This window comes from Cystoisospora suis, assembly GCF_002600585.1.
Source record: "Cystoisospora suis strain Wien I chromosome Unknown contig_1238, whole genome shotgun sequence".
NCBI lineage: Eukaryota > Apicomplexa > Conoidasida > Eucoccidiorida > Sarcocystidae > Cystoisospora > Cystoisospora suis.
Window position 1 is genome coordinate 25,356 of NW_027154039.1, and position 23,554 is coordinate 48,909.

A 23,554-nucleotide genomic window follows, 5' to 3' on the forward strand; every position below is an offset into this window, starting at 1 on the left:
TATCTATCTGTAATCTATCTATGTATCTATCTATCTATCTATCTCCTGAGAATGATAGGTACGGTGTCTGGCTTCTCGTGTGTGGAGGTGTGCTGTGAGGTCTTTTCTATTTTATCTTCACTTTCTCCTTCTAGCTCATCCGTCACACAACTACTTCAGAGAGAGTGAATAAGCAAGGACGATAAAATCCGAAGCGTCTTACCCCCCCAACTCAGCTAGGCGTTGCCGCAAGTTTGTGATCTTCTCTAAGCTAGCACTTCATCTTCTTTTCTTTTCTTCTTGAAAGAATAAGCTCGCAAAGCTGCGACGAAATCCAACCCTCCCTCTCTAACACCCGACTTCCTTCTTCACTTTTTCACATACACACATCTCTACATCTCCCCCGCTCACGGAGATAAAACGGTCAGATGCCTTTCCTTTCTCTGTAGAGCCACAAAGCAGCGAAAACTCGCTTTCCCTCCAAGTCGGCATTCTGCATCTTGTTCTTCTCCGGTGACTTACCCTACATACCAGCTTCGAGTCACCCCAAGTAGCATGATCGCATTCGTTGCACCTGTAGTGATGAGCTGCGAAAGACACAAAGGAAGAAAGGAAAGAAGAAACTCCCTCTTCAGTCTACCCCTCAGCTCTCTCCACCTTCATCATCTACATGCAAAACTGTCTACGAGTGGATACATACAAATACGTAGAGGGAGAGAGAAAGAGAGAGATATGCCTAAATAGCTAGCTAGCCAGAGAGAGCCTGGGAAACAGCTGATGAGAAAAAGAGACAAGAAGACACAAACAGCCACGTCTCGGAGTGTAAGTACACCCGAAAGCCAGTTAACGACCGTTTCACGTCTACAACTTCAATAGACGAACTGGAAGGGTGTCGATTTCTGCCTGGAACAGAAACTATATCAAATCTATTCCCGCATCGGGCGAAGAGGACGAAAGAGATCTCGCTACAAGACGGCAAGTGGAACTCTGTGAAGAGAAGGGAAAACGCGGAGTTAGAATTCGTTCACGACTCAAAACATGTTTTCGAGAAGTGTAGCGGCTGGAGAATTCATAAACTTCTCGGGTCTGAAAAGATTCGTCTTCTTCAATTGTCGACGCCGTCAACGAAAACCAAAATGAAACAAGGCGATCATCTGCTCTCCGGCTGAGGTGTATATTTAGTGGTGGTATACATACACTTGGGGAGCATCTAGAAGCAAGGTGGACGTAGAGAGAAGGTGTATGAACAGGTGAGGTGTATATACAGTTGAGGTGTATGTACAGTTGGAGTGTCAGTACAGCTGAGGTGTATAAACAGTTTAGGTGCATGTGCAGCTGAGCCCGGGTACAGTTGAGCTCTACTTAGCCGGAGGCGTACACACAGTTGCGTTGCACGTACAGCTGAGGTGTATGTACACCTGAAGTGTATGTACAGTTGAGGTGTACATCCACCTGAGGTGTATGTACAGCTAAAGGTGTATGCACAGCCACTAGCCCCTGGAATGGCCACATCCTCTTTTGCGGTGTACATACACCTCGTCGTTGCAATCTCGATTTCCAAGACTGCTTATTGACAGGCTGAGTGTGACAATGACTTACAAGAGAACTGAATGGACAGCATTTCTCTCTTTCATTCAATCTTACCTGTGTATGGAACTCCCAGAGTTCTTTCAGGTGCGGATAATGATATGTCGCGTCGGAATCAGACGCTTCAGCAAAAGTCACGACATTCCATGAAGAAGGGTGAGTCAAGTTCATCGTAAGATAGGACAGCAAACAGACTAGGCACATCCCACCAGCCACCACTGCCCTTTTACTGAGTGAATTCTTTAAATTACTTCTTATTATGAGATCGCAAAGGAAGCTGTCATTTTGTGTTTCATGATCTACTCGAAAACCCCAACCCGACTCCATCCTGAGATTCTCCTTCGACAACAGGCCACGAATCTCTCCTTCTCTCGTACACTCATCCCTTCTCTTCTGCTTCCGACCTCTCATCATCTTCTTCTCCGCCTCCGGCGCTCTCTTCATAACATCACCGCCTTTCAAGATCATCTTTTCGAGCCGTTTCTTTAGTGGAAAAATGAAACAAGAAAGACAGCAGGCGACTCCTAGCTTCTTTCTTTAGGAGGAGAACACTTGACAAGAAAGAGATTCAATAAGAAAAGAATAAAAATGCCCTGCTTAAAACGTGAGCGGTTGAGGCCCTTCGTTTTTGAGCTAAGAAAAGAAGCAAAAAGCCTGTCAAGATACGGAAATAGCGACCGTGTGATGTAGGCGACCCTGCCTGGTCTCTCCCTCGTCGGGATTAAAAGCAGAAAGCGAGAGAGGAAGCGAAAGAAGGATACACCTGCCGAGATTCGGATAAGGAAGAAGACGGCGTCTCTTTAAGTGAGTCCGGCAAAAAGTCAGATGTGAAGAGGAAGAAAGACAAGAAAAAGAAAGAAAGATGCTCTTGGAGAGAAGGAAAAAGTAGACGAAGGAAGAAAGAGAAGGCGATACACTCTATGATGCTATAGATACGAACCTTTCTTTCTCTTTGTAGACGCCTACATACACATACGAAGCCCCTCCTACATGGAGGTGAGAAGGCGATATAGAGTTACATACACATACCGACTAAGATATACCTATCTATCTATCTATCTTCCTCAGTCGATCCATGTACACCAGGAAACCGCGAACGCGACAGACATGGCTTGTCGTGTGAAACACAAACGGGTCATCCGAATAGCTGGCTAGCTCCTGGGGGTGAAAGACTAAAGAAGAGTGGAGATGACTTGCGTTTGAGAAAAAGGAGAGCACTTGCCCTTTAACAATGCTCCTGCAGAACACGCCGCGCTGAACACTCTCCTGTCTTAACACCGACGACTCAATCCACTGATCAGAGAAAAAGATCTCGACATCCCGAGCTTTTTTGGACGTCTAGGCAAGAATAACACTTGATCTGCCAGTACAACACCGCGATGGAGAAAGGAAAGAAATAGAAAAGAAGAAAAGAAGTGAAACCGATAAACGATCGCCGAAATGATGAACGAGCGATGCGTGCAAAGGCTCCCTTTTGAAACAAGAGAAGAAGACTCTTGGTCCGTCTAAAGAAGAAGTCCATTCGTTACTCCTTCATGGGTTTCTCCTACTAAGGAGGAAATTCTTTCCGGGTTCTTTAATGAAGTGGCGAGACAAGGCATATGAGACGCGCCGTCCACCTTCTGTACACCACCTTCCTCGCCGGTGAACACCGAGAGTCTATCTTCCTGCGATGGGCCGCTCGTTGGAGGAGTAGAATCGAACCTGTCTGTCCTTTGCGTGTGTGTCTCTGTGACGTTTGTCTCTTAGAGTAGTAGCTTCACATCAGACAGACACTTCAGAAACGATTTCCTTCTTCTGACTGTCTATGAAAGACAGACAGTATGTCTGGATATCGTTACAAAAAGTCAAAAGAGAGAAGATCCGGCTTGTTGGGAAGAGCAAGAGAGGACAACAGCCATGACCGTTCATCGCTCGCCAACATCGTTGGTTGAGGAGCACACCACTGGGGTGTTCGATGTATCGCGAAGAAAGGAGGAAAAGAAGAGGAAAAAAAGACTGACAAGAAAAGAGAAGTTTACCTATTTGAAATTCGATGGAAAGAAACACCCTTGAGCGGAAAAAGGTCTTGTCTTGCCAAGGCAACCGTCCAGAGTATTTTGCACGACTCTCTTGGGTGTGTGCACACCTGCACCATCTCCCATCTCTTGGGGGGGTTGTGTCTCAATAAACGCACGAAGCACAGAGAGATCAATCTCTCCTCGAAAGGAATTCTTCCTTGCTACTTAGGGGGAGAGAGATTTCCAGAGAAAACAGACATGTCGACCCTAAAAATTCAGATGGCCAAGACAGGAAAGACGACGATTCAGATGGAGCTCAGACACACGCTCAAGGCACCTCTCCTCGTTGGTGATCCGACGGCCTCCTCCGTTTGCACGAGAGGACGACGGGCAGGGGGAGAACAAGACAGGAGAACAAGAAGATGAAGGTTCGCAGTAGGTGCCAGAGAATCCCTCTTGGAAGTTCTTCTCTCTTCTCTGTCCCCAGCACAATACAGAACACCGCCGACCTGAGTGAGAGAGAAAGAAAGAAAGAAGCGAGTTCCAGATTCTTCATGGATTCTCTATAGTCTCGAACATCTGTTCAGACGAAGATTCAGTAGGAGCACCTGGATAAAGGCCAGTGTTGCGGAAAGAAGCGACTCTCTTTATTGCTTCTGGTCGACACTTCTTCCCGTACACCTCCTGTCACTCTGTCGGAGGCAAATGTTGTCTCTTTCGCTTCTCTTTCTTTCCCTTTCGCTCTCAAGCAGGATCTGTTCCTATTGTCCTTTGTGCTCTCCTGGTGACGAGAGTTGATCTGAAAGAGGGCTTCTCGGTCCGACACACGAAACAGACGGTCACTGCCGGCCGAGTCAGCCGAAGAAGAGCTCCGGTTCCATAGATTCTCTGAAGACGAGAAGATAGCTTGAAGAATTCATCCCTTTCTGGTAACGAAGCGCGGTACACTTCACTCGTGATCGAAGGAAATGGAGAAGCATGAAAGATTCTCCAGAGAAAGTAGAAAGACAGACAGAGAAGCAGTCGACTGACGGATAGCTCCTGTATGAAACGACGCCTGACCAGATGATGTGTACCACTGTAACGTATGTCGGTTTCTACGGCCCTCTGGAAAGGTGTCAAAGCTCTGAATTTTGCAGAGCTTCCCGCTGGGGTATCGAACGTATCTTCCTTTCTTTCGGGTCACAAGTTCTCTCCATGGACTTCCGCAAAAAAAGCAGTCAGGGATAGACATGTATCTTTTCTTTGATGACGTTTCATTAAGCTTTCTCTTTTACGTGGTACTGAGCACTCTATCTTTACCTTCTCTCCCTCTCTCATTTCACCTAGGAGAAAGAGAGAAGGCGCGAGTTAGTAGCCTATCTGAGACCTCTCTTTTTCTTCGTACATACCAACCATGAAGAGAGAATAATGTTCTGTACATCTCTCATCTAGAGATACACATGCTATGACTCGTAGTCTCTCTTCTTTCTATTTTGAAGAGGTATGACTAGTTTCCCTCAACTTCTTCTGATCAGCGGTATCCCTAGGAACCTCTGGGAGGCCTCATTGAATCCTCCGTTTGTCTCTTTAACCTCTCCCACGCAGATCCCTCTTCTTGCCGGATTTAGCGCAACAGTTCTACTGATAGCGTCCCTATCGAAGATCCCGGTTCCCTAGTCAAACACCGTCTTCCATCAGTCGAAGCGACCAAAGTCACTCAAGACCAGACAGAACATACGCATCTTTCTCTGTTCCTCTTGTAAGTATAAACTCTTGCAGATATCTCATCGAGTATGATACCAAGGAAGCGAATCTATCGCCTGGATGTCTCTCTATTTGTGTTGACGACCGCGAAGGGGGGAAGCGAAGTCCCTGTGTGCCTAGCCTCTCCCTGGGCTGTACGTACACCTGAAACAGTACGTTAGGTACACGCGTATGTACAGACTGGTTTTCTTTTCCTGAACAAAGCTTTTCGTATCTCTAGTTTTATATCGACAGGAAACAATCTGCATAACAAGAACCACTACAACTTTCCTACAAATCAAGCTTATACCTCTGACATATCTCCTATCGAAGCTCGCTCCTTACTTCCATCACTTCTCTCTCTGTTCTATCGTTTTCTCCGTACCACGTGACGACACTCGCCCTCCTCCTTCACCTGTCATCTTCGCCTTCGTTTTCTGAATGGCCGGTCCTCTTCATCTGAAGGAAGTCGACTGGCAGTTGTGGTGATTCTTCAAGGAAAAAACAGATGAAATATAGACCGATGAATGGAGATGACAGCAATTCACTCTCCTCCTTAAAGACAGAGAGAGAGCCACTACTTCGTGATATTCACCCACAGACGCCTAACAAAAGCATCTCTCTCTTCTCCATCACATCGACGTCTACAGATAAACAGATAGATAGACAGGAAGATATAGATGTAGGTGGATGTATGACAAGTAGATGTATGTCGACGGCCCCAACTTATATAAATACATATTAATTCCACAAGATGATCAATGATCGTTTCTTCTATCTATGAAATCTCGCAAATACGACCGCCAGGGTTTCTATAGACGATCGCGAGCACATTGCAAGTCACATTCTCTAACACGTAGAAAGAGATAAAACAACATGCACGTCTGAACTGGGGGGATATATGTACACCAGAGAACATGGCGTTTTTCTTCTTGGACAAAGCAAGTGAGGAAAGAAAAAAAAAAGAGAAGAAAGAAAGAAAACAAACAAACAGCTCAACCTTTCTCTCTCAAGGAGGAAAAAACAGAAGTTCCGAAGATCACCGTGATCCGTCGCTCCCCTCGTTAACACCTCACTTTTCCTTTTTCTCTCCTCCTCTTTTTTCTCATCTTTCCTCTCTTCCATCACTTCGAAGCAAGAGAGGGGGGGAACAGGAGAGAACACCTAACTCTATCTATACACATGACCAGTGCCCGTCGGAACGTCTTTCAAACCATGTGAAAGCCTGAGCTGAACTACGTATGTATGTGTCGAAACAACAGATTTCTTCTCTCCTGTTGCAAGAAAAGCATCTCTCGGGAGGTGTCTATACACCGTGCTATATAGAAGAGGTGTATCTATACATCTCTCTGTCTCTTCCCCTAATTATGTCTCGATTTGCTTTGGCGCTTATCACGGGTCTTGATCTCTCTCTTCTTCTCTTGCTTGTTCATTACTTTGTCTTTCGTGTCATAGCCCCTTCAACCTTCCTTTCTCGTCTGTGTAAGATCAAGAAAAAGGGAAGATGAGCGAGAAGGCGAAGAAACAAAAAGCCCTTTTTCTTGAACAAATACAAACACACAAAAGAACGCACCTCCCGAACAACACGATGAGATCGATCAATCTTCGAAGACAACCCCCCTGTCATCCCCTCTCTCCTTTCCGTTACGCAGACATGCAAGATCTCTCTCTATCTCTACCACTCATCCAAGCACTCAGACTGCGTACGTGTATCGATTCTACCTAACCCTCATCGCGATATCCACGTATTAATACATATATATATATACATGTATATATATCTACGTGCGCATATATCTATATACATACACTGCTCTCTGTTTTGGTCTCTCTCTCTCTTTACGTGTCTGTATGTATGAATGCCCCTCAGGTACGCATAGAACGCACAGATGATCCATCCTGGGGTACCACCTCAAGATGGTGTCTGATACATCTCTCCCCTCTCCCCGAATCTATCATCTCGCTTTGTATTGACTCCAAGAAGACAAGCAGAAAGATGATGAAGAAGAGGAAGAGGACCTCTACATCCCTCCCTACACAACAAGTGGAGAAGTTGGCCCCGGGGTGTATTGGCTCCGGGCTGTGCTGTACAGACACCAGAATATTCAAGGAGAGAGAGGGACAAGAAGCAACGTCGCGACGTGACCATCCTTCTTCTTCTTCCCCCGAGAAGGAGAGAAAAGAAGATAGAAGGCAATGCAAAAAAAAGGGAGTTTTAAGACACCTCAGAAACGATTTTGAAAAGAGAAACTCCCTGGATTCAGGTGTATGTACAGTGTCATCATCATCATCCTTTAAGCAAGCCTTGAATGGTTGTGTATCAAAAAGATATTCGCAGAAACTTGACGATAAAACACATTTCGTCTCTTCTTTTCCTTTTCAACGAATCAACCCTCTTTCTCATACAGATTTCTTTCCCATTCATGCAATTCGATCTTCTTTCTCTTTCTCAAGTTTCCCTCTCTTTTGTCTCCGCTGAACGGAGAGAAATGAACGACGATCTCGCCTTGAAGAAAAAAAGCTTTCTCACTGGAGCTCTGCAGCGGAGGCCCCTATCAACACAAGAATCAGACAACTATCTGGAAGGGGAGGGGGAAGGTGAGGAGTACAGGGAAGCAGGGAGGATGGCTATGAGAATGACGATAGGGGGTCGATGCAGAGAAAGGTGTTTCACTCTCAACTGCCTCTTTGGTTTCTTGGCAAAAGAGAGAGGAAAGAAGAGAAAAAGAGAGGTGGGAAGGTGGAGTGATAAGAGACAAGACGATTAAAGGAGGAGAAGTATGGAGAAAGCGAGAGAAAGGATGGGCGAGAGACGAAAGCCTCGTAATTCACAACGCACAACTATGAAGGGACTGAGAGAGAAAGAAAGCGTGAGTCGGATGAAGAGACAAAGAGGGGGAAGAAGCAATGAATGAACGAATGAATGGAGCTACTCATATATTCCGAATGGAGAAACAAGATTAACGATGTCCTCGCTACACATTTGTGTAGTATATAGGTTGGTAGAGTAAATAGATAGATAGACACCGAGAGAGAGCTTGAAGATGATAGAGAGACACACACAGAGAGAAGGGGATAGATAGATAGATACCGATGGGTTGAGCCCTCCTAAGACAGCATCGTAAAGGAAGGAATACGATCTTCTTCTTCTTTTGCTTTCTTCTTTTCTCTTCTTTTCTGTTTCGCAAGGGGTGTTTGTTTATCACCGACGAAGGGTGAGAAGATCTCTCCCGTCTGTAGTAGCCCCTGAGATTCCTTTCTTCTGAGAGTCCGCTTGGGGGGTTCACCTAGGTCTTCCCGTATCTTTGGAGACACTTTCGTACGCAATCCTGATGAGACCATCTTGTTGGTCTCCCTCTTCTCTATGTTAAGCTTGTCGTCTGTTTCTTTGTCGCTATTCCTTTTACCATCCGTCTCATCACTGCTGAGAGAAGAGCTGCGTGTCTCTACATCAAGACGGAGGTGAGTCTCCACGCCAGCTTGCCACATCTGAAAGAGCTGGAAGAGTCCATAGATAATACAAACAATAGCTATCGCTTGTTGAACGTATGTGAACGTCTTTCTTAAGAGATAAAACCGCTGTGAACGAGAGTGTGAGGTAACTCGCCGTCGAACCTTTGGCTGACTCTCTTGTACGAAGAGGGGATCGTCAGCCCTCCCACTGCGAGGAGAATGAGGCGGAGAAGAAGAGGACTGCCCTGTACTTGTTGCAGGGGAATGATCTACTGCTGAAGAAGACGACGGATGTGATTTCGCAACGTGGAGCATATGTCTACTACTACTACGACGGAGACGACGGCGAGCAACATTCTCAACAACTACATGTGAAAGAGAAGCTGACGACTCACGGCGACGGGAAGAGGGACTAGGGGGGGATGGCGTATGAAAGTACTCAAAGTGAGAAAAAGAAGTAGATAAAGATGTTGTCCTCTCAATGCCGACCGGTGTCTCAACGCTCTTGGCTCTTAGATCTCTTGACACGGCGGTCTTTGATCTAGTATGACGGCTATAAAGACTACGACCATGGGCGGGACTCTCAGGATAATGGCGAGGGCTGGGGGATCTCTGGTGATTCACGCTTGCATTTATCAACTTGCCAAGTAAAGCCCCTGGATGGCCTTTTCGTGACGTACTTTGTAGTTCAGATGTATGTACAACGCGTTCTGAAGAAGACTCCTCATCTTCTTCACGCGAGGATTCCCTCGATGATAAAGACGGTGAAGGAGGAGGAGGTGGAAGAATGTCTTGATTTACCGATGGCTCAGTGTCCGTGACCTCCTGAAGGTCTTCGGGAGAAGGAGAAGGAAGAAAAGGAGAAGTCTGTCCATCGTCTTTATCGTCAGAGGCCGATAGGAGACCTCGTAAGATTCTTGTCTTCTCTTTTGTTGCTGCTCTACCTGCGTGTTGTAATAGAGTTAGATAAGCTGAAAGGAACAAAGAAACGAGGAGGCGATATCGAGTGTTGTGGTCATGACTGATGCTGTGCGGTTGACCGTCTGGGGGCTGGTGCGAATCTTCTGGACTGTCTGAGAAAGGAGCTTGGTGCGGTTCTTCACAGAAGACAGTGGATGAGAAGAGAAAGAGGGAAGTAAGCCCCCATGTGATGAGACACAAAACAAGAAAAGAAAAAGAAGAAAAGAGACGTTCTCTTTTCATCCCGGAAAAAGCCTTCATGGTCTCTACAGATTCAAGAGAAGGCAAGAAGATAACTCGACAACGGCCGGCGATCCCTTCTTCCGACTGTGGAACTGTGGAAAGATGAAGAAACAACGAAGGCTGGACTAAACAATCGGAGAAGAGAGAAGAACTGAATCAAAGAATCACTAAAGATAATCTCGCATCTCCGAACATCGAGAAGTGCGGGAAAAGAAAAACGAAATGACCTTTCATGAAAAAGTTGTTTGAAACCTCACCCCATGGAGATGATAGATACCTTCTTCTTGCACACCACCTCCCACAGCTTTTGTAAAACAAAGAGCTGACTGATGACCCTTTCCCGTAGAGCAAACGTCTTCTCTTTCGTTCCTCACGAGACCCGTCGAGGAAAGAAAGGAAGGGAACAGAGCAGCAAACAAGAGAAACCAAGACGGGATGGAAGTCTGGAATCTCCGTTGTTCCTGCCCAGGGAGAAAACAAACGGCGAAGACGCCGAAGATTTTTCTGGAAGGTTAAGAGTCGATAATAACGACCTAAGAAGAGGAAGAGACAGAAAAGAAGAAGCAAGCAAGCACAAATCTCCTCCTCTTCTCCGAATAGAGATAACGATGGGCAGCAGCAGCACCGCCTAGACAGAACACAACAACCTCCCACCTTCGAACCTGTTCACATGTGTAGGCATGACCTTGTCCGAATGTTTTAAGAAGATCTTGAGAATGCGAGAAGAGAAAAGACAAAAGGAAAACAGAAAACAAGAGCTGAGTCTACAGAAGAAACGAAGGACCGCGGACGGCTGCTGTGAACAGAAGAACAACACAAACAAAACGGGGGGGGACATACATTGTCGCACAGCCAATCAATCAGTCATTCAGACAAATATTCGCATAGAGGACTCTACACATCTACAAATCACCAGCCACACCAACAACACCTTCAACGACTTTTTTTTCCCCTTTTTTGTGTCACCCCCTAAGAGACCACATAGAGGTCTTTCTCTTCTGCTGAAGTTCAGGGGACAGTCGTTTCACCGTCTTCTTCTACTGGGTCTCTTGATGGTGTTTGGCGGAAGGAAGGTACAAGGAGATGGTGGGTGTGGGAGTCGTCACTCCCGGTGGACGGACGGGTGGCGTCTTCCCTCTGTTGCCAGGAACCTTCTTCTTCCTTAAGACGGCAAAGATAAATCCACCGCACACAGATCTCGCTGACGTTTTATCTCGTCTATACCTTCGGGCCTCGGCTTCTTAAGAGGCTATGGCCTCTTCTTTCTCTTCTAAAAAACAGAAAGGAGAAATGGGAACTGATTTTGGGAGTTAGGGTTACTACGGGTGCTTCACCTGCGTCTGCGTCAAGATGCTCTCCATCACCAGCAGCCTCAGCACATCATCCCGTAGGCAGCAGCCAGCAGTCCGTATAACTACCGTCAAAACTTTCTGTTGGACTATCCCGGCTTTTCCGCACAAGTAAAGAAGCAACAATCGATCAGAGAAACCATCCGGTCATTCTTGGAGTGATGTTTATGGGTCTTCTTCTTAGTCCTTCAGTTGCCAGCAAAAACCTCTTTACAGTCGACCGTGAACTAGGGCGGGCAGAGCGAAAAGGAGGCATTTGCCTCAAAGGAGGAAGTAAAGGTGCCTACAAAAAATATGGTGATACTTCACAAGATGCCTCCAAACCGCTTACTCCTCCAGTTTCCTGTCTATGCATCTCTTACTTCATACATTTTCTGGTGTTCTATAGCCGATTCAGCAGCTTGCGGTTCTTAGAACGCCTGCCTGCTTCTTGACGGGTCAACAGCTATTCGTGACGTCACCCAATGGCTCGACAAACCGGTGTCCGGCCTCCCTGGCACTTTCCATGATTGAGTCCACTTCTCTTTGCCATTGCGGAGAAGCTGCTCCGCTCTCTACTGACACCGTGGTCGATCGAGAACCGCAGACTTGTGTGTGACCTGAAGTGACCTTCCTGACCCGACTCGTTACCCCGTTCGCCGCACATCTCTCCTGGGTATTCCCCGTAGTCCAAGGCTGCATTCCACAACCGGTGGAACGCCGCAAGCTTGGGCGCGCTCGGTGGTTGCCTGCCGACGCGGTCTTACCCTTGAAGTCCCCGCTGCTCTTGCCGCGGACGGATGAATGTCCTCGTATGGATAGATTCTGCAGTCACAATCGCCACGGCAGACAAAAACGACTCCGGGTAATACTCGGGGCCATCCCCGCATTTTTTGCTGTGCCCCTGAAAACTTGGAGAAGTCCGTCGGCTGACCTTTAGCCTTCTGCGGGAAACCCTGCAGTCTGGGGGTACAGGTGTGTGTCAGGAGAGCCTTACTCAGAGAAGTCTGTTTATTGTCGGAGACACCTCCGGTGGTGTTACCCTTGTGCTTTCTCCATTCAACTGCTGCACGCGTGAGTGCGGTCTCCCGGGCCAGTGACTGTACTTAGAAAGCGAGGACGGAAGGCCTGAACACGCAAGAGCTGCCTTTGCGGTTCTCAAGACCATAACTCCGCAACACGGTAGGACACAAGATTGTCTGCTTGCCTTTGTTTTACACATGGTAGTCCTAAAACTGCTGTTAAATCTTCTCAAATCGCAACTCGAGGCCCAGCTGTTTGACCAGTACTTCCATCATACTCTGTCTTCTATATCTTCCTGTCCCTTAGCTATGCACTCTTCAAAGACATCGTGTGTCTTTTTGACCACGAGAGGAAAATTAGCAAACTCCTTCAATCCATCTTTTCTTGATACACTGGCGTACCACACACCTCGAAGATGCCATGACAAAGCACGAATACCATTTGGGTTAGGATATACCATATAGCGACTGAAAGAGAAATGTCCTCCCCGCAGGCGAGCAACGAAGGTATGGAGTTCTCTCTATCATTCGGCACCCTCGAAGAAAGAGGGATCCTGGCTAAGGCATAAGCCTACAAAAAAGCCTACGTGACCGGAGAGAAGCATTCCTCCTCCTGTTGCCTAATGACGGCTAATAAGTCTAACGTGTTTTCAAGACTCCATGGCAGATAGATGAGGAGAAGTCAGATAACTTCATAGCTATCTTCGGGTCCTTCAGAGAAAGCCCTCCTAAGACTTGTCTAAAGCGTAGAGCGGGCTTTATGAACAAACTTGTTTCTTGGTTAACAGTCCCTGAGACAACCGAAATTGTTTCGTACAGCTTTCACCGGATGAGACAGAACAGGACGGATTCAGAGAGACAGCTATCTATGCTTGTCTCCTTCACGAACAAATATGGCTTGTATAGAATGACGAGCTCACAGAAAGACAGAAATCAAGGAAGACCACACCACAAGTCTATGAACTCTTGATGAATGAGTTGAAGGCGGTTAAAATTGACCACACAAACAGAGAGAGAGAGAATGAAAGAGAGCGAAGAGCCGGGCAAACCCCTGGAAAAAACATGGATTCTTTTCTATCTCTTCACCAGCATGCCTACTCTTGTTTTCTTCTCGTTCTTACGGTGGGCTGTTGATCAGTGCTCTTCTCTATACAATCGACGAGAAGGAGGGAGAGCGAAAGCAGACACCAAGTTTCTCTACGAGAAGTCAGAACGAAGGAGGCTTCTTCTTTTGTGTAAAACCTTCTGATATGAGAAGATTCCTCGCGCGTCCCGCTGTCGAGGAGATACACGAATGTGTAGATGCCTTCTTGTTAATATTCTTTATTGATATCCAGAGTTCTATTAGAGTAGATTTCAGGCACGTCGATCCCTACGAGACAACAGAGTCCTACCAACGTCGTCAGGGCAATCGCGAAGATCACGAGAAACTGCGAGAGCATCATCTGTATATACACCATAAAGCAGAGGGATAACAGATCGGAGTAAAGAACCATAACCCGGGAACCGAAATCCATAGGGAGAAGAAAGCAGCAGAGAATGAGAAGGACATGAGCACATGTATGTACAGTTATATATGTCCTTGCAAAGGAAAAGGAAGAGTGTCGACCTCACATACAAGAGCGCGAGGGGAATGATGTGACATACGGAGGCACATCCCTTGAAGATACACACACAGGTAGAACTACGGGTGTAGACACATCCTATAAGAAAACGCCCGAGACAAGCTGAACAGACGCACACAGAATAGAACCTCTCACACTGCATCTTCCCGTATGTACATGTGCGCTTCTATACTGCGAGATGACCCATGGACGAAAGTCTATCCGACACATTCGGGCATAGGCGCGTTGTGTACATATTTATGCAAATTACGCCTGGGAATGCATTCACATCAGTGGGTGTACGTACACTCGACTACCTTGTTGTCTAATCACAGAAATGTATATATATATATATATATGTATACATATTGACGACACCGAAAGAGATTACGTGAGGCTGCGATGAGAGAGAGAGGTGTCGTCGGCAAGGTGCTAGAAGCCGAAGAAAAGGGAGGCCCTGCCTACGAACGTCACCGCCTATGGAGACCTGCGAGAGAGATTCAGAAAGCCGTGAAGGTGTCTGTCTGTCCCTTGCATACGAACACATCTGGGGGACACGGTACCTTAGGTGGTGTGAAGACAATGCACTGAGCGACACGGAAAGGCCACACGAGGTATAATCGAAGAAATGACGAAGGAAGACGATGCGTTTCACACGAATATTCAAGTGTATGTCGAGCTGCATGCACTCACGGGTGTGACATATTTGAAGGTGGGGTCATCATCAGAATCACCATCCAGTTTATTGTTGTCGTCGGGATCCGAAGAGGCAAGGAGAGAGAAGAATAAGACCGAGAGGAAAAGACAAGAAAGAACAGATCCTAAGGAGATCCGCCGCCGAAGATGAGAAGAGCGCTTCATGGTGTTAACCTAGCACAAATCAATTCGCGTTCAGATCGAGTGTTTACTCCTTCCACCGGTCTGGCGGGCACGGAGACTGTAACCTCCTCTCCCGTTTCTTCTTTCGCGCAAAGAAAGCTTCGAAATTCTGGAGACTCTGGCGATAACTATGATTTCCCTCCGATAATCGTGATAGAATGCGTATGTCCGTGCATGTACAAGGAAAGAAGCCGGACAGCCGGGTGTACGTACGTACACCTCAGCAACAGGAGAACTGGACTTGAGCGACCCCCAGAAGAAGCCAACAAGAGAAGATTTGCTCTGCCTTGTGAAGTATTTGCCTTTCTACAATCTTTTCCAATCTTTCATCTACTTCTTCTCTCTTGTGTGCCTCGAAGAATCACCGAAAGATAGACGTTGGTCACGAACCCAACAGAAAATTCTAGACGTTCGGGAGACACACTGGAACCAGTAATGGATTCGCAGGTACCCGGCAACGATTTCACAAATCCAGCTTGGGGACAGTGTGTTCTGTTAAGCAGAAAAGGACTTTATACACCCATCCATCGAGCTCAGCTATCGAAAATAGAAAAGACGGAGACATAAACCACGTTTTCTTTGTTGAGTAGAATGCGGCCTTTCTGCATGCTGAAGCATGAGAGCAACTCCCGTTACTTGCTAACTGAAGAATGGCGTTGCACTTGCACAGTAAACGACAGAACTTCTCTTCTTATTGATTCCGCGCATGTGCGTCTGTCCGTTACTACTTCGTAGAGTCGCGGGGAAGTACCTCATTCAGTTTCGTAGCCGACGTGAAGAGAGAAGGAAAGACAACTAGAGGCTTGGAAACTGAAAACACTAAGAAAAAAGAGTTTTCTTTACAAAGGAGAACTTCTCATGGAAGAATTCTGGAGAAAAGAAAATGGCAGGACGATCGGAAGTGACAAGAAAGTACTATACAGTCATCCCCTCCGGTGTCCTCCCCCTAGTTAGGACGACAATGAGCCGGCTCACTACTCTTCAGCTCCTTCTGACCACCTCAACGCTTGGGTAGTTTTACTAGTGAAATATCGACCATATTTCTCAAATCATATCTCTTCTCTTCTTCACGTGTTTCATCGTCTTTCACCCCCATTTCATCCCCCCGTTCATACGGGAAGGTAGCAACCCATCCAGCCTCATCGGGTTTTCCTCCGACGATCGGCGTATATTCGGATATCCGGAGATGCTTCTTGAATGTGTGTAGCTCCTTTCTCCCATAGGAGCTAGCTACGCTTGTTGTTACATGAGGGCGAGTCTCCTCAGCGAACAATCGAGAGAGTCGGACAAGACCTCAGGGACGCTCACGGATTAAGATAGAAGCTTCACTTACACTCGAGGTTTCTTTTCTTTGTCTCTTACACTCAAAACTTGCATGAAGAAGCCGCTTCCGTCGCTGCTCCTAGCTTCTCTGACTTTCTGCGTTGGTTGAGAGGCTGAGAGATGCAAGACCGCGTAGCCTCGCTCTTTCTCATCTTGAATATTTCTTTCTCCCGCTACAGATTGCAAAAGAAGAAAGAAAAAGACTCAACAGGACAAGCAAAAGAACAGAACGGAGGACAGGTCTTTCGTCCGAGTCTGGAAGAGAAAGAGGGATCTAATCGCTAAGACAGTTAGGTTCCCAGCTTTCCTTCTTTCTTCTTTTCTCTTTTTCTGACTGCATTACTCGTGTCCTTTCTTTTTTCTTTTTCATTTCGTCATCCATCATCTTCATCTTCTTCCTCCTAGCTGAGCGTCTTGGCCTTTGTTTCTTGCGAAGTGCATTACATCGCACGAAACCTTCTCTCTTCGTCGGTTGCCCTGGGAGATTCTCTCTGTCTTGTTTGCTTCCCTAGTACGCGGAGTTCTCGAAATGACGCGAATCTTCTCCTCTTCTATCTCACGTCGTTTTGCAACACGAAGCAAGAGAAGATCGGTTATGTCACTTTCTTTTCCCGTTCTCTGCTGCGTCTCTCTTCATTGATATGAGTGGAGAGCCTCACTGTATTTTCTTAGCTCCCTGGCTGCCTTCGCAGAATCGTTCTTGTCAAGCGTTCTAAGCTCTCTTAAGCACCACATCTCCCTCTTTCTTCCCGCAAAAAGCGGCCTTTCACCTTGAGGATTTCTGAGAGGAATTTCCTTCGAGGCTTTTTATTTCAAAGCGACATCATTCCCTCCCCCTTTTCTTCTTTGAGCCGCAGCCCCCCCGCGCGACCAAGCCAGGCTGTATGGTGTACGGTCTCTATGTCTCACATTTCTCGACTTCATCCTGTTCATATATTCTTCTTTAACTTGTCTCTTTACACTTTCTCTTCTCTCTCTCACACTTCATCTCTTTCCTGTAGAGAGGTCTCTTCTCCCATGTCCTCTCTATACTTCGTTCTTTCACCCTGTCTATCGGGAAATCGTCTTTAGACAGTTGCCTCACTGTCTCTACATCTCCCCACGCTGGTCCTTCTCTAGAGCTTTGTTTCTTCATACGTGCCGAGAAGTCTCGAGGAAAGGCAACCGTAGTGAGATGAGCCTCGATGATCTCTCCGGTCTCTTCAAAAGGGTGGTCCTCTATGGCTCGCCGTTAGCTAGCTCAGATGGGATGTACACACTCGGCCGTTCTCCAGCAGGAGAAGAAAACAAGAAAGAAGGAAACAGGAAAAGAAGATGAGATAAGAAAAGAAGACCAACAGGAAATTCTCAAAGAGGAAAAAGAAGAAGGCGACTCACCAGGGACATCTCTATCTAAGGATTCGCCTTCTTCTCCTCCGCCAGCTCCCTATTGTATACCTTTCTCTCCAGACGATTTCTACAAAGGAGAAGAACTTTTCCTAACAGAAGAAAGTCTTACAGAAGATGTCGTTAAGAGACAGCTCTGTATTGTCGGCAGATGCGTTAATGTTAGTGATGGAGACTCCATTCGAATCAGGTATGACAGAAGAGAGATAGAAAGAGAGAGATACACACGTGGAAGAGAAAGAGAGAGATACATAGCTAGATAGAGGAAGAGAAATAGAGAGAAACATAGAGAGAGAGAGAGACACGACAAGACAGGGGCCTTCGAAGCAAGCGCATGCATACATATAGGTAGATGACAACGAGAGGACAAAAGAGATACATCGACGACGTAGGTAGACGAGAGAGACAGGATACATGGAGAGGTCAGCTGGAAGGCTTCCTTCACCTTTCCTTTGTGTGCCTTTTCTGGGCTGAAGTTTGTCGGAAGAAACGAGAGATGCTCTTCTCAAGACAGGGAGAAGAAATGGGGCAAGCCACATGGCATGTCGAGGCCGACAGGACGGTCAATTCAAGCGGGTGAAGATGCTCGTCATGGTGGAGGGTTCATGTGTATGTGTATCTTGTCTCTTGGTCTTTATAATCTGTAGAGAGAGATATGTGTCTATCTGCACATATCTTGATACATGCAAACCCCTATGTATCTTTCTCTCTATTTCCTACCCGTACACCGCTAATGTGTAGACTGAGACTGATAGAGAGAGGAGGAAAGCAAGGTAGGCGTGCCGACGGGCGACGTTTGCGTGACATAACTCCAGATACGTCTCCGTGGCTACTTTGGATGGAGACGTGAGTGAATGGTTTCTTTGTCTTTCCTTCTTTTCTCTGGAGTGCAGACACATCCCGAATGGCCAGTTTCTCTACCCTTTACGTCAGGAGGGCTCAAGAAAGAAAGAAGAGAAGAGAGGGAGAGCGGAAGGGGGTTATGTAGGCAAAAAAGAAGATCATCGAGAAGATCGTGACCCGAGCCGAAACTGGCGAGGCAAGCTAACTGAGAATACCATACGTATTCGTCTATACGGCGTCGATGCTCCAGAGACAGCCAAGTTTGGCAACCCCGGCCAGCCTTATGCAGAGGTAAGAAAGAAGAAGGAGAACCCGAGGGAGAAGGAGAGGGGGTGGGGGGGGGGATAGGCAACGTAAATGACGACGTAATGCTAGGATTACATGGATCGGAGAGGAAGAAGAACAAGATGATAATGATGCTGACTGAGGAAAGAAGAACCTTATTGCCTGTGTAGTCCTACAGGGGAGATAGAAGAAGAAGAGGAATGAAGTTAGGTGTTGGAGCTAGAACGTAGCCATACTGGATTTCAAAAGATTCCTTACAAAATTTCTTCATCTCTTATCTAGTCTCATTGGTGGTGCGATATGCACGAGAGACACGCAAGATTCCCTTGTCTTCAGTTTTCTTTCTGTTTGTTTTTTTTTCTTTCAAAGGAAGGGGAAAAGAGAAGACTCGGTCACTTCTCTTCTATCAGGTTGTACGATGATATGTCGATACACTATCTCTTTTCTTCGTGGCCGTTCTTCTTCCCGTCTCTATGTCTTTTCTCTGTCTTTTTTCCCTTTGACTTCTCTCTTCCTTCTCTTTCTTTCTTTCTTGCCTCTTTCTTATGGAAGACCTCTCACAGAAGAAGATCTATCTTTCTCCTTCATCTGCATTTTCTTCTTGTCCGTCAAAGGTTTTCTCTTCTCCTTTTCTTTTCTTTCTCTGTTTCTCTCAGGAGGCGAAAGAGTTCGTGACAGAGCGTCTACTGAACCGGGTGGTGTATGTGAAATGCCTAGAGAAAGACCAGTATGGAAGACTTCTCGCTCGTGTTCTCATTCCCCGCTCTGAAGATTCTTGGAGAGATCAAGGGGAGGGGGAGAACAAAGAAGCAGGGGGGAGTGAAGAAGAACAGAAAGGGACACTTCAAGCGGAAGGAAGAGAAGATCAAAGGAAAGAGAATGGGGTCCATAAAGAAGATGACTCGGCGGTGGTCGATGTCGTGATATGCTTTTGTCTCCATATGCGCCCATCTCCAGGGAAGAAGAAGAAGAAAGAAGATCACGGAGGTAGACAAATGTCTAAAGAGATGAGCCGAAAAAAGACGGATACTCTAAAGATCAAGAACGAGCAACAAAGAGAGCCTTCATGGTGGTGTGAAGATATCTGTGAAGAGCTTCTCATGGAAGGCTTGGCGTGTCTATACAGGTGAGTGGGGGGGAATGGAGAAAGAAGAGAGGAGATGACGCATCGGTTTTTCTTCTTCTTTGGCGTAGTGGCATTTTAAAGAGAAGGAAAGGGTTTCGAATTCAACTGTTTCGTGGAGAATACCTTCTGCAGATACAGCACAGAAATCTCAAGTCTTCTTTCCTCATCTTGACGTTCTTTGTTTCGCGTCGGTTTACACGGCCAAACAACGCTTCTTCTTCACCCTGTCTCTCGGGAGACTCTCTTGATCCTGCCCCTTCTCCGTCTTGAGGGTAGTGATAATTTTGCTTTCTTTCTTTCTTTCTTTCGTCTCCTCTCTCGAATGGTAACTGTCTGTCGGCAGAAGGATTGAGTTGGCTCTCTAACTTCTTTCTCCTATGTTTTTTCTTCTCTCTGGTGTTGACTTTCTTCTCCTTTCAGAGGCCGAGGTGCTAACTACTGTGCTCAGCAGGATCTGTTAAACCAACTGGAGACTGAAGCGAAGGAGAAGAAGATAGGAATGTGGGGTGTCGATGGGAAGGAGCTTCAACTTCCAGGAGACTATAAAAAGCAAACGAAGCTATCTGTGACAACAGCGGTAGCTGTCAATACACTGTCTGCCCACTCTCCTCGAGGAGGGGGGGAAGGGGAAGGAAGAGACAGAAGTAGGAGAGGGAGAGAAGAAGAAAGAGGAGAAGGAGAGAATGCTGGGGCGAGGAAGCGAGAGAACAGCCCCGGAAGGGGGGGTGAAGGAGGAGGAGTTAGAGGAGGGAGGAGACGAGACGGGAGAGATTCTGATGGCACGAGTTCTCGAGAGAGACACGAAGATTCAAGAAGTGCTTGTGCGTTTATAGAGAGAGGAAGAGAAAGAACAAGGGAGGGGGGAGATGAAGGAGACGATGTCTCAGGGTCAGGGAGAAGAAGAGAAAGTCCTCGAGGAAGAGGAGGGGGGAGAGGAAGAGGTGGGGGGAGAGGTAGAGGAGGGGGGAGAGGAAGGAGAGGAGCAGGAAGGGATACATCTTCTGGTAGGTCGCCCCAGCCCAGGCAAGGAGGAGAAGAAGACGAAGGAAATGGACGAACAAGAGAGAAGAGTAGAGGAAGAGGACGTGGCGGAAGAGGTCGAGGCCGAGGAGGAACAGGAGATGAACGAGGAGAGAGTGTTTCACGTGGTCACGATGATCGTACACGGGGTAAGACAAAGAAGAAGAAAAAAAGACGGAAACGCAGGAACCGAGGTTCAGCTTCTCGGTCTCCTGCTCCCCTTCCTCCTATAGAGGGGGGAGGTGGAGCCGGTGTCTTTCATGAAGTCGCTGGTGTATGTGGAAGTGGTCTCGTAAAGCAGGTGTCCGCAGACAGCAGTCGGTGGGAGGAGAGAAGGGAAGAGAAGAAGGAAGGAGGGTTGTATGAAGAGATTTCTGAGGAAGGTCTCATGCCGATATCTGGTGCAGAAGAGGTTCCTCTTGAAGGCTTGACTAAAGAGAGACAGGAGGAAGCTTATGCAGGAGATTTAGATGAGGCCTACCTTCATGTCGATGAAGGAGAGGACCTTTTGAGTTCACTGAATGAGGAGGAAGAGGAGGAGGAGGAAGAAGAAGAAGAAAGAGATGGAGAAGAATGGGGTGACGAACATGACGAAGAAGAAGAAGAGGAGGAAGAAGAACAAAAAGAAGAAGAAGAACGAGCTGTAGAAGACGCCTATGAAGAGGTGTGGCAGGACGATGTTGACGCTGCGAATCCTTCTATAGACGAGACCGGTGCATATGAAGTAGAGAAAAAAGGAGAAGAAGAAGAAGAAGAGTTAGGAGACTATTAGACAGCAAAGCTCACATGTATGATGATGTAGAAGAAGCCACATCTTCCCCATCTCTTAGCAGACCATTCTAGAGACCTTCGCTTCTATCAAAAAATCAAACATATATCCGTCACTCCACGGGTCTCTGCTTCCCCTTCTTTTTTCTTCCTTCTTCCTACGCCTCCTCCTCCCCGTCTCCTGATGCCTTGTTGACATCCTGGCACTCCGTTCTCTTGTCCTTCTTCTCACCTTGAGCCCTTGCTGTCATCTATCTTTGGTCTTCTCCTTATAGGGAAGTCCTTTTTATATCTCCTTCGTACCTCGGGTGCTGTCACAGACGGACGGTCACTTTCCGCCGAGTGAAGGGGGGAGGGAATATACCGGGGCTGCATGCAATGAAATGCCTCTTTCTTCCTTCTTCTCCTTAAGGCCTACGTTTGTTGTCTGTGGTAAATCTCTTGTTACTTACACAATCCAGAGATACCCATCTGACCTTCTGTCTCTCTAAAATATTCTTCCTAACCTTCGAGTCTATGTACACCTCCTCCTTTTCTTCACGAATCTTCTGTTTCTCGGGGGGAAGGAGTGACGGCAGAGGGCTAGGATGGGCGCGTGTAAGTAGATCTTTCTCTCTCTGTCTCTCGCCCTTTACTGTCTCTGTGTGTATGAGAGAGTCTTTTCTTCTCTTTCCGTCGTCCGGCTTCTTTTCCGGGTTCGTATACTGAGCCTCGCTCTCCCTTTCTTTCACAAGGGAAGGGGAAGACAAAGAGAGAGTAGTAGTAGTAGTAGCAGTAGGAGTTGTACAGGGTATTTCATTCGCATGCATGCTTCGAGATTGTCTGTAGAAGCTGCGTGGAGAGTGTATGTCGTACAGCTAGTTGTGACAATGGGTGGAAGAGAGAGAGTAAGAGGAGAGAATGAACAAAAGTATCTCTCTCACCCCAGTGAAGTGGGCAGATACCTCTCCTCTACCTATGATCGTCTGTTTCTTTTGCCTCCTTCTTTGGAAGTGTTACTTGAAAGAAGATGAAGTGTTCTTTAATGGAGAAGGAAGGAGTGAATGTAAAGAGCGATGATGTGTGAGGGGGCAGAAGGAAGAGGAGTTGAAGCGAAGCGCTGTGTAGAGCTAAAGTTGAGAAAGATGACGACTGGCAGATAGCTTTGCAGAGAAACAAGGTGTCATCTTTCTTATCAAAACAATTTAGACAGAAGGGTTCATCTATCTATCTATCTATCTTTAATCGGTCTGTCTATCTATTTAGACAGAAGAGTTTATCTATCTAGCTATCTACCTTCAATCAATCTATCTATCTATCCCTATTAAAAGTGTGCCGAAAGCCCCGTCGGAAGAAGGAGTCCATCATTTCTCCCTTTCTTTGTGAGGACGAAGATTCGACTGTACAATATGCAGGTCTCCCCCTTCAGACATGCATGCGTACATACACGTTGGGTTCTTTTCTCACGAAGATTCACAGGGGAGAAGGGACCCAAAGCGAATCAAGCGGGGAGAGGACGGGAACAGGAGGGCGAGGTTACTTGACTAGAGATTTTTTCAACTGATAGGCTGTTGGCCTTTTTCTCCGTATATGCATGCATGCGCTTTTCTTTGTCTCTTCTTGTTTCAACTTTCCTTTTGCTGGTCTCGCTCTTCTCTCTGAAGAAGACCATCTCTCTTGTTCCCCTCTCTTTGAACAGACCCACCTTCTTCGTTCCTTGGTCCTCTCGTCCGTTCTTCGCTTCGCTTTGTTCTCATGTCTCTTACTTTACCTTACGTGATCGATGAGTCGAGATGTCCTCTAGATAGATCTTTCCTTCTTCCTTCCCTTAGGTCTTTCTCTCCTCGTTACGCTAGACAGTCTGTTTCTCTCATGCTGTAGCTCTCTCTTACACGTGCTCTTCATTTTCCTTCTTGGAGTGAGCCGGGCATCATAGGAGAAGTGTAGTTGTCGATCTGACAAAATCTCGTGAAGAGGCTTTGTCTTTCTTTTCTGTGTGTACACCTGAAAGCGTGGGAGATGACAACGGGGAAGAGAGGAAAAG

At 46.8% G+C, this 23,554-nt stretch overlaps 3 protein-coding genes across 3 annotated transcripts in view; 1 reads left to right on the forward strand and 2 right to left on the reverse strand.

Annotated features, from left to right (window-relative positions):
* The window catches only part of CSUI_002941 (uncharacterized protein), an 18,346-nt gene extending 4,642 nt beyond the window's left edge, over positions 1-13,704 (reverse strand). The window contains exons 1-5 of the mRNA XM_068063139.1: positions 13,692-13,704; positions 12,043-12,100; positions 5,637-11,217; positions 1,624-4,554; positions 502-566 (exon numbers count right to left, since the gene is read on the reverse strand). Coding sequence (XP_067924878.1) covers positions 8,400-9,965 — 1,566 coding nt within the window. The 5' untranslated portion in view covers positions 9,966-11,217; positions 12,043-12,100; positions 13,692-13,704 and the 3' untranslated portion in view covers positions 502-566; positions 1,624-4,554; positions 5,637-8,399. The remainder of the gene's footprint in view (positions 1-501; positions 567-1,623; positions 4,555-5,636; positions 11,218-12,042; positions 12,101-13,691) is intronic.
* CSUI_002942 (uncharacterized protein) lies at positions 13,172-15,836 on the reverse strand. Its single transcript, XM_068063140.1, has 2 exons — positions 14,595-15,836; positions 13,172-13,742 (listed from the first exon to the last, which is right to left on the reverse strand). Exons 1-2 carry the CDS (start codon positions 14,760-14,762, stop codon positions 13,611-13,613), a joined length of 300 nt encoding a protein of 99 aa, XP_067924879.1. The 5' UTR covers positions 14,763-15,836; the 3' UTR covers positions 13,172-13,610.
* A 1-nt stretch (position 15,837) lies between these two features.
* Positions 15,838-21,535, forward strand: CSUI_002943 (nuclease; the record flags this gene model as incomplete). Its single annotated transcript, XM_068063141.1, has 4 exons — positions 15,838-17,679; positions 18,383-18,623; positions 19,274-19,743; positions 20,164-21,535. Exons 1-4 carry the CDS (start codon positions 17,348-17,350, stop codon positions 21,533-21,535), a joined length of 2,415 nt encoding a protein of 804 aa, XP_067924880.1. The 5' UTR covers positions 15,838-17,347.
* Between the last annotated feature and the right edge of the window lie 2,019 nt (positions 21,536-23,554).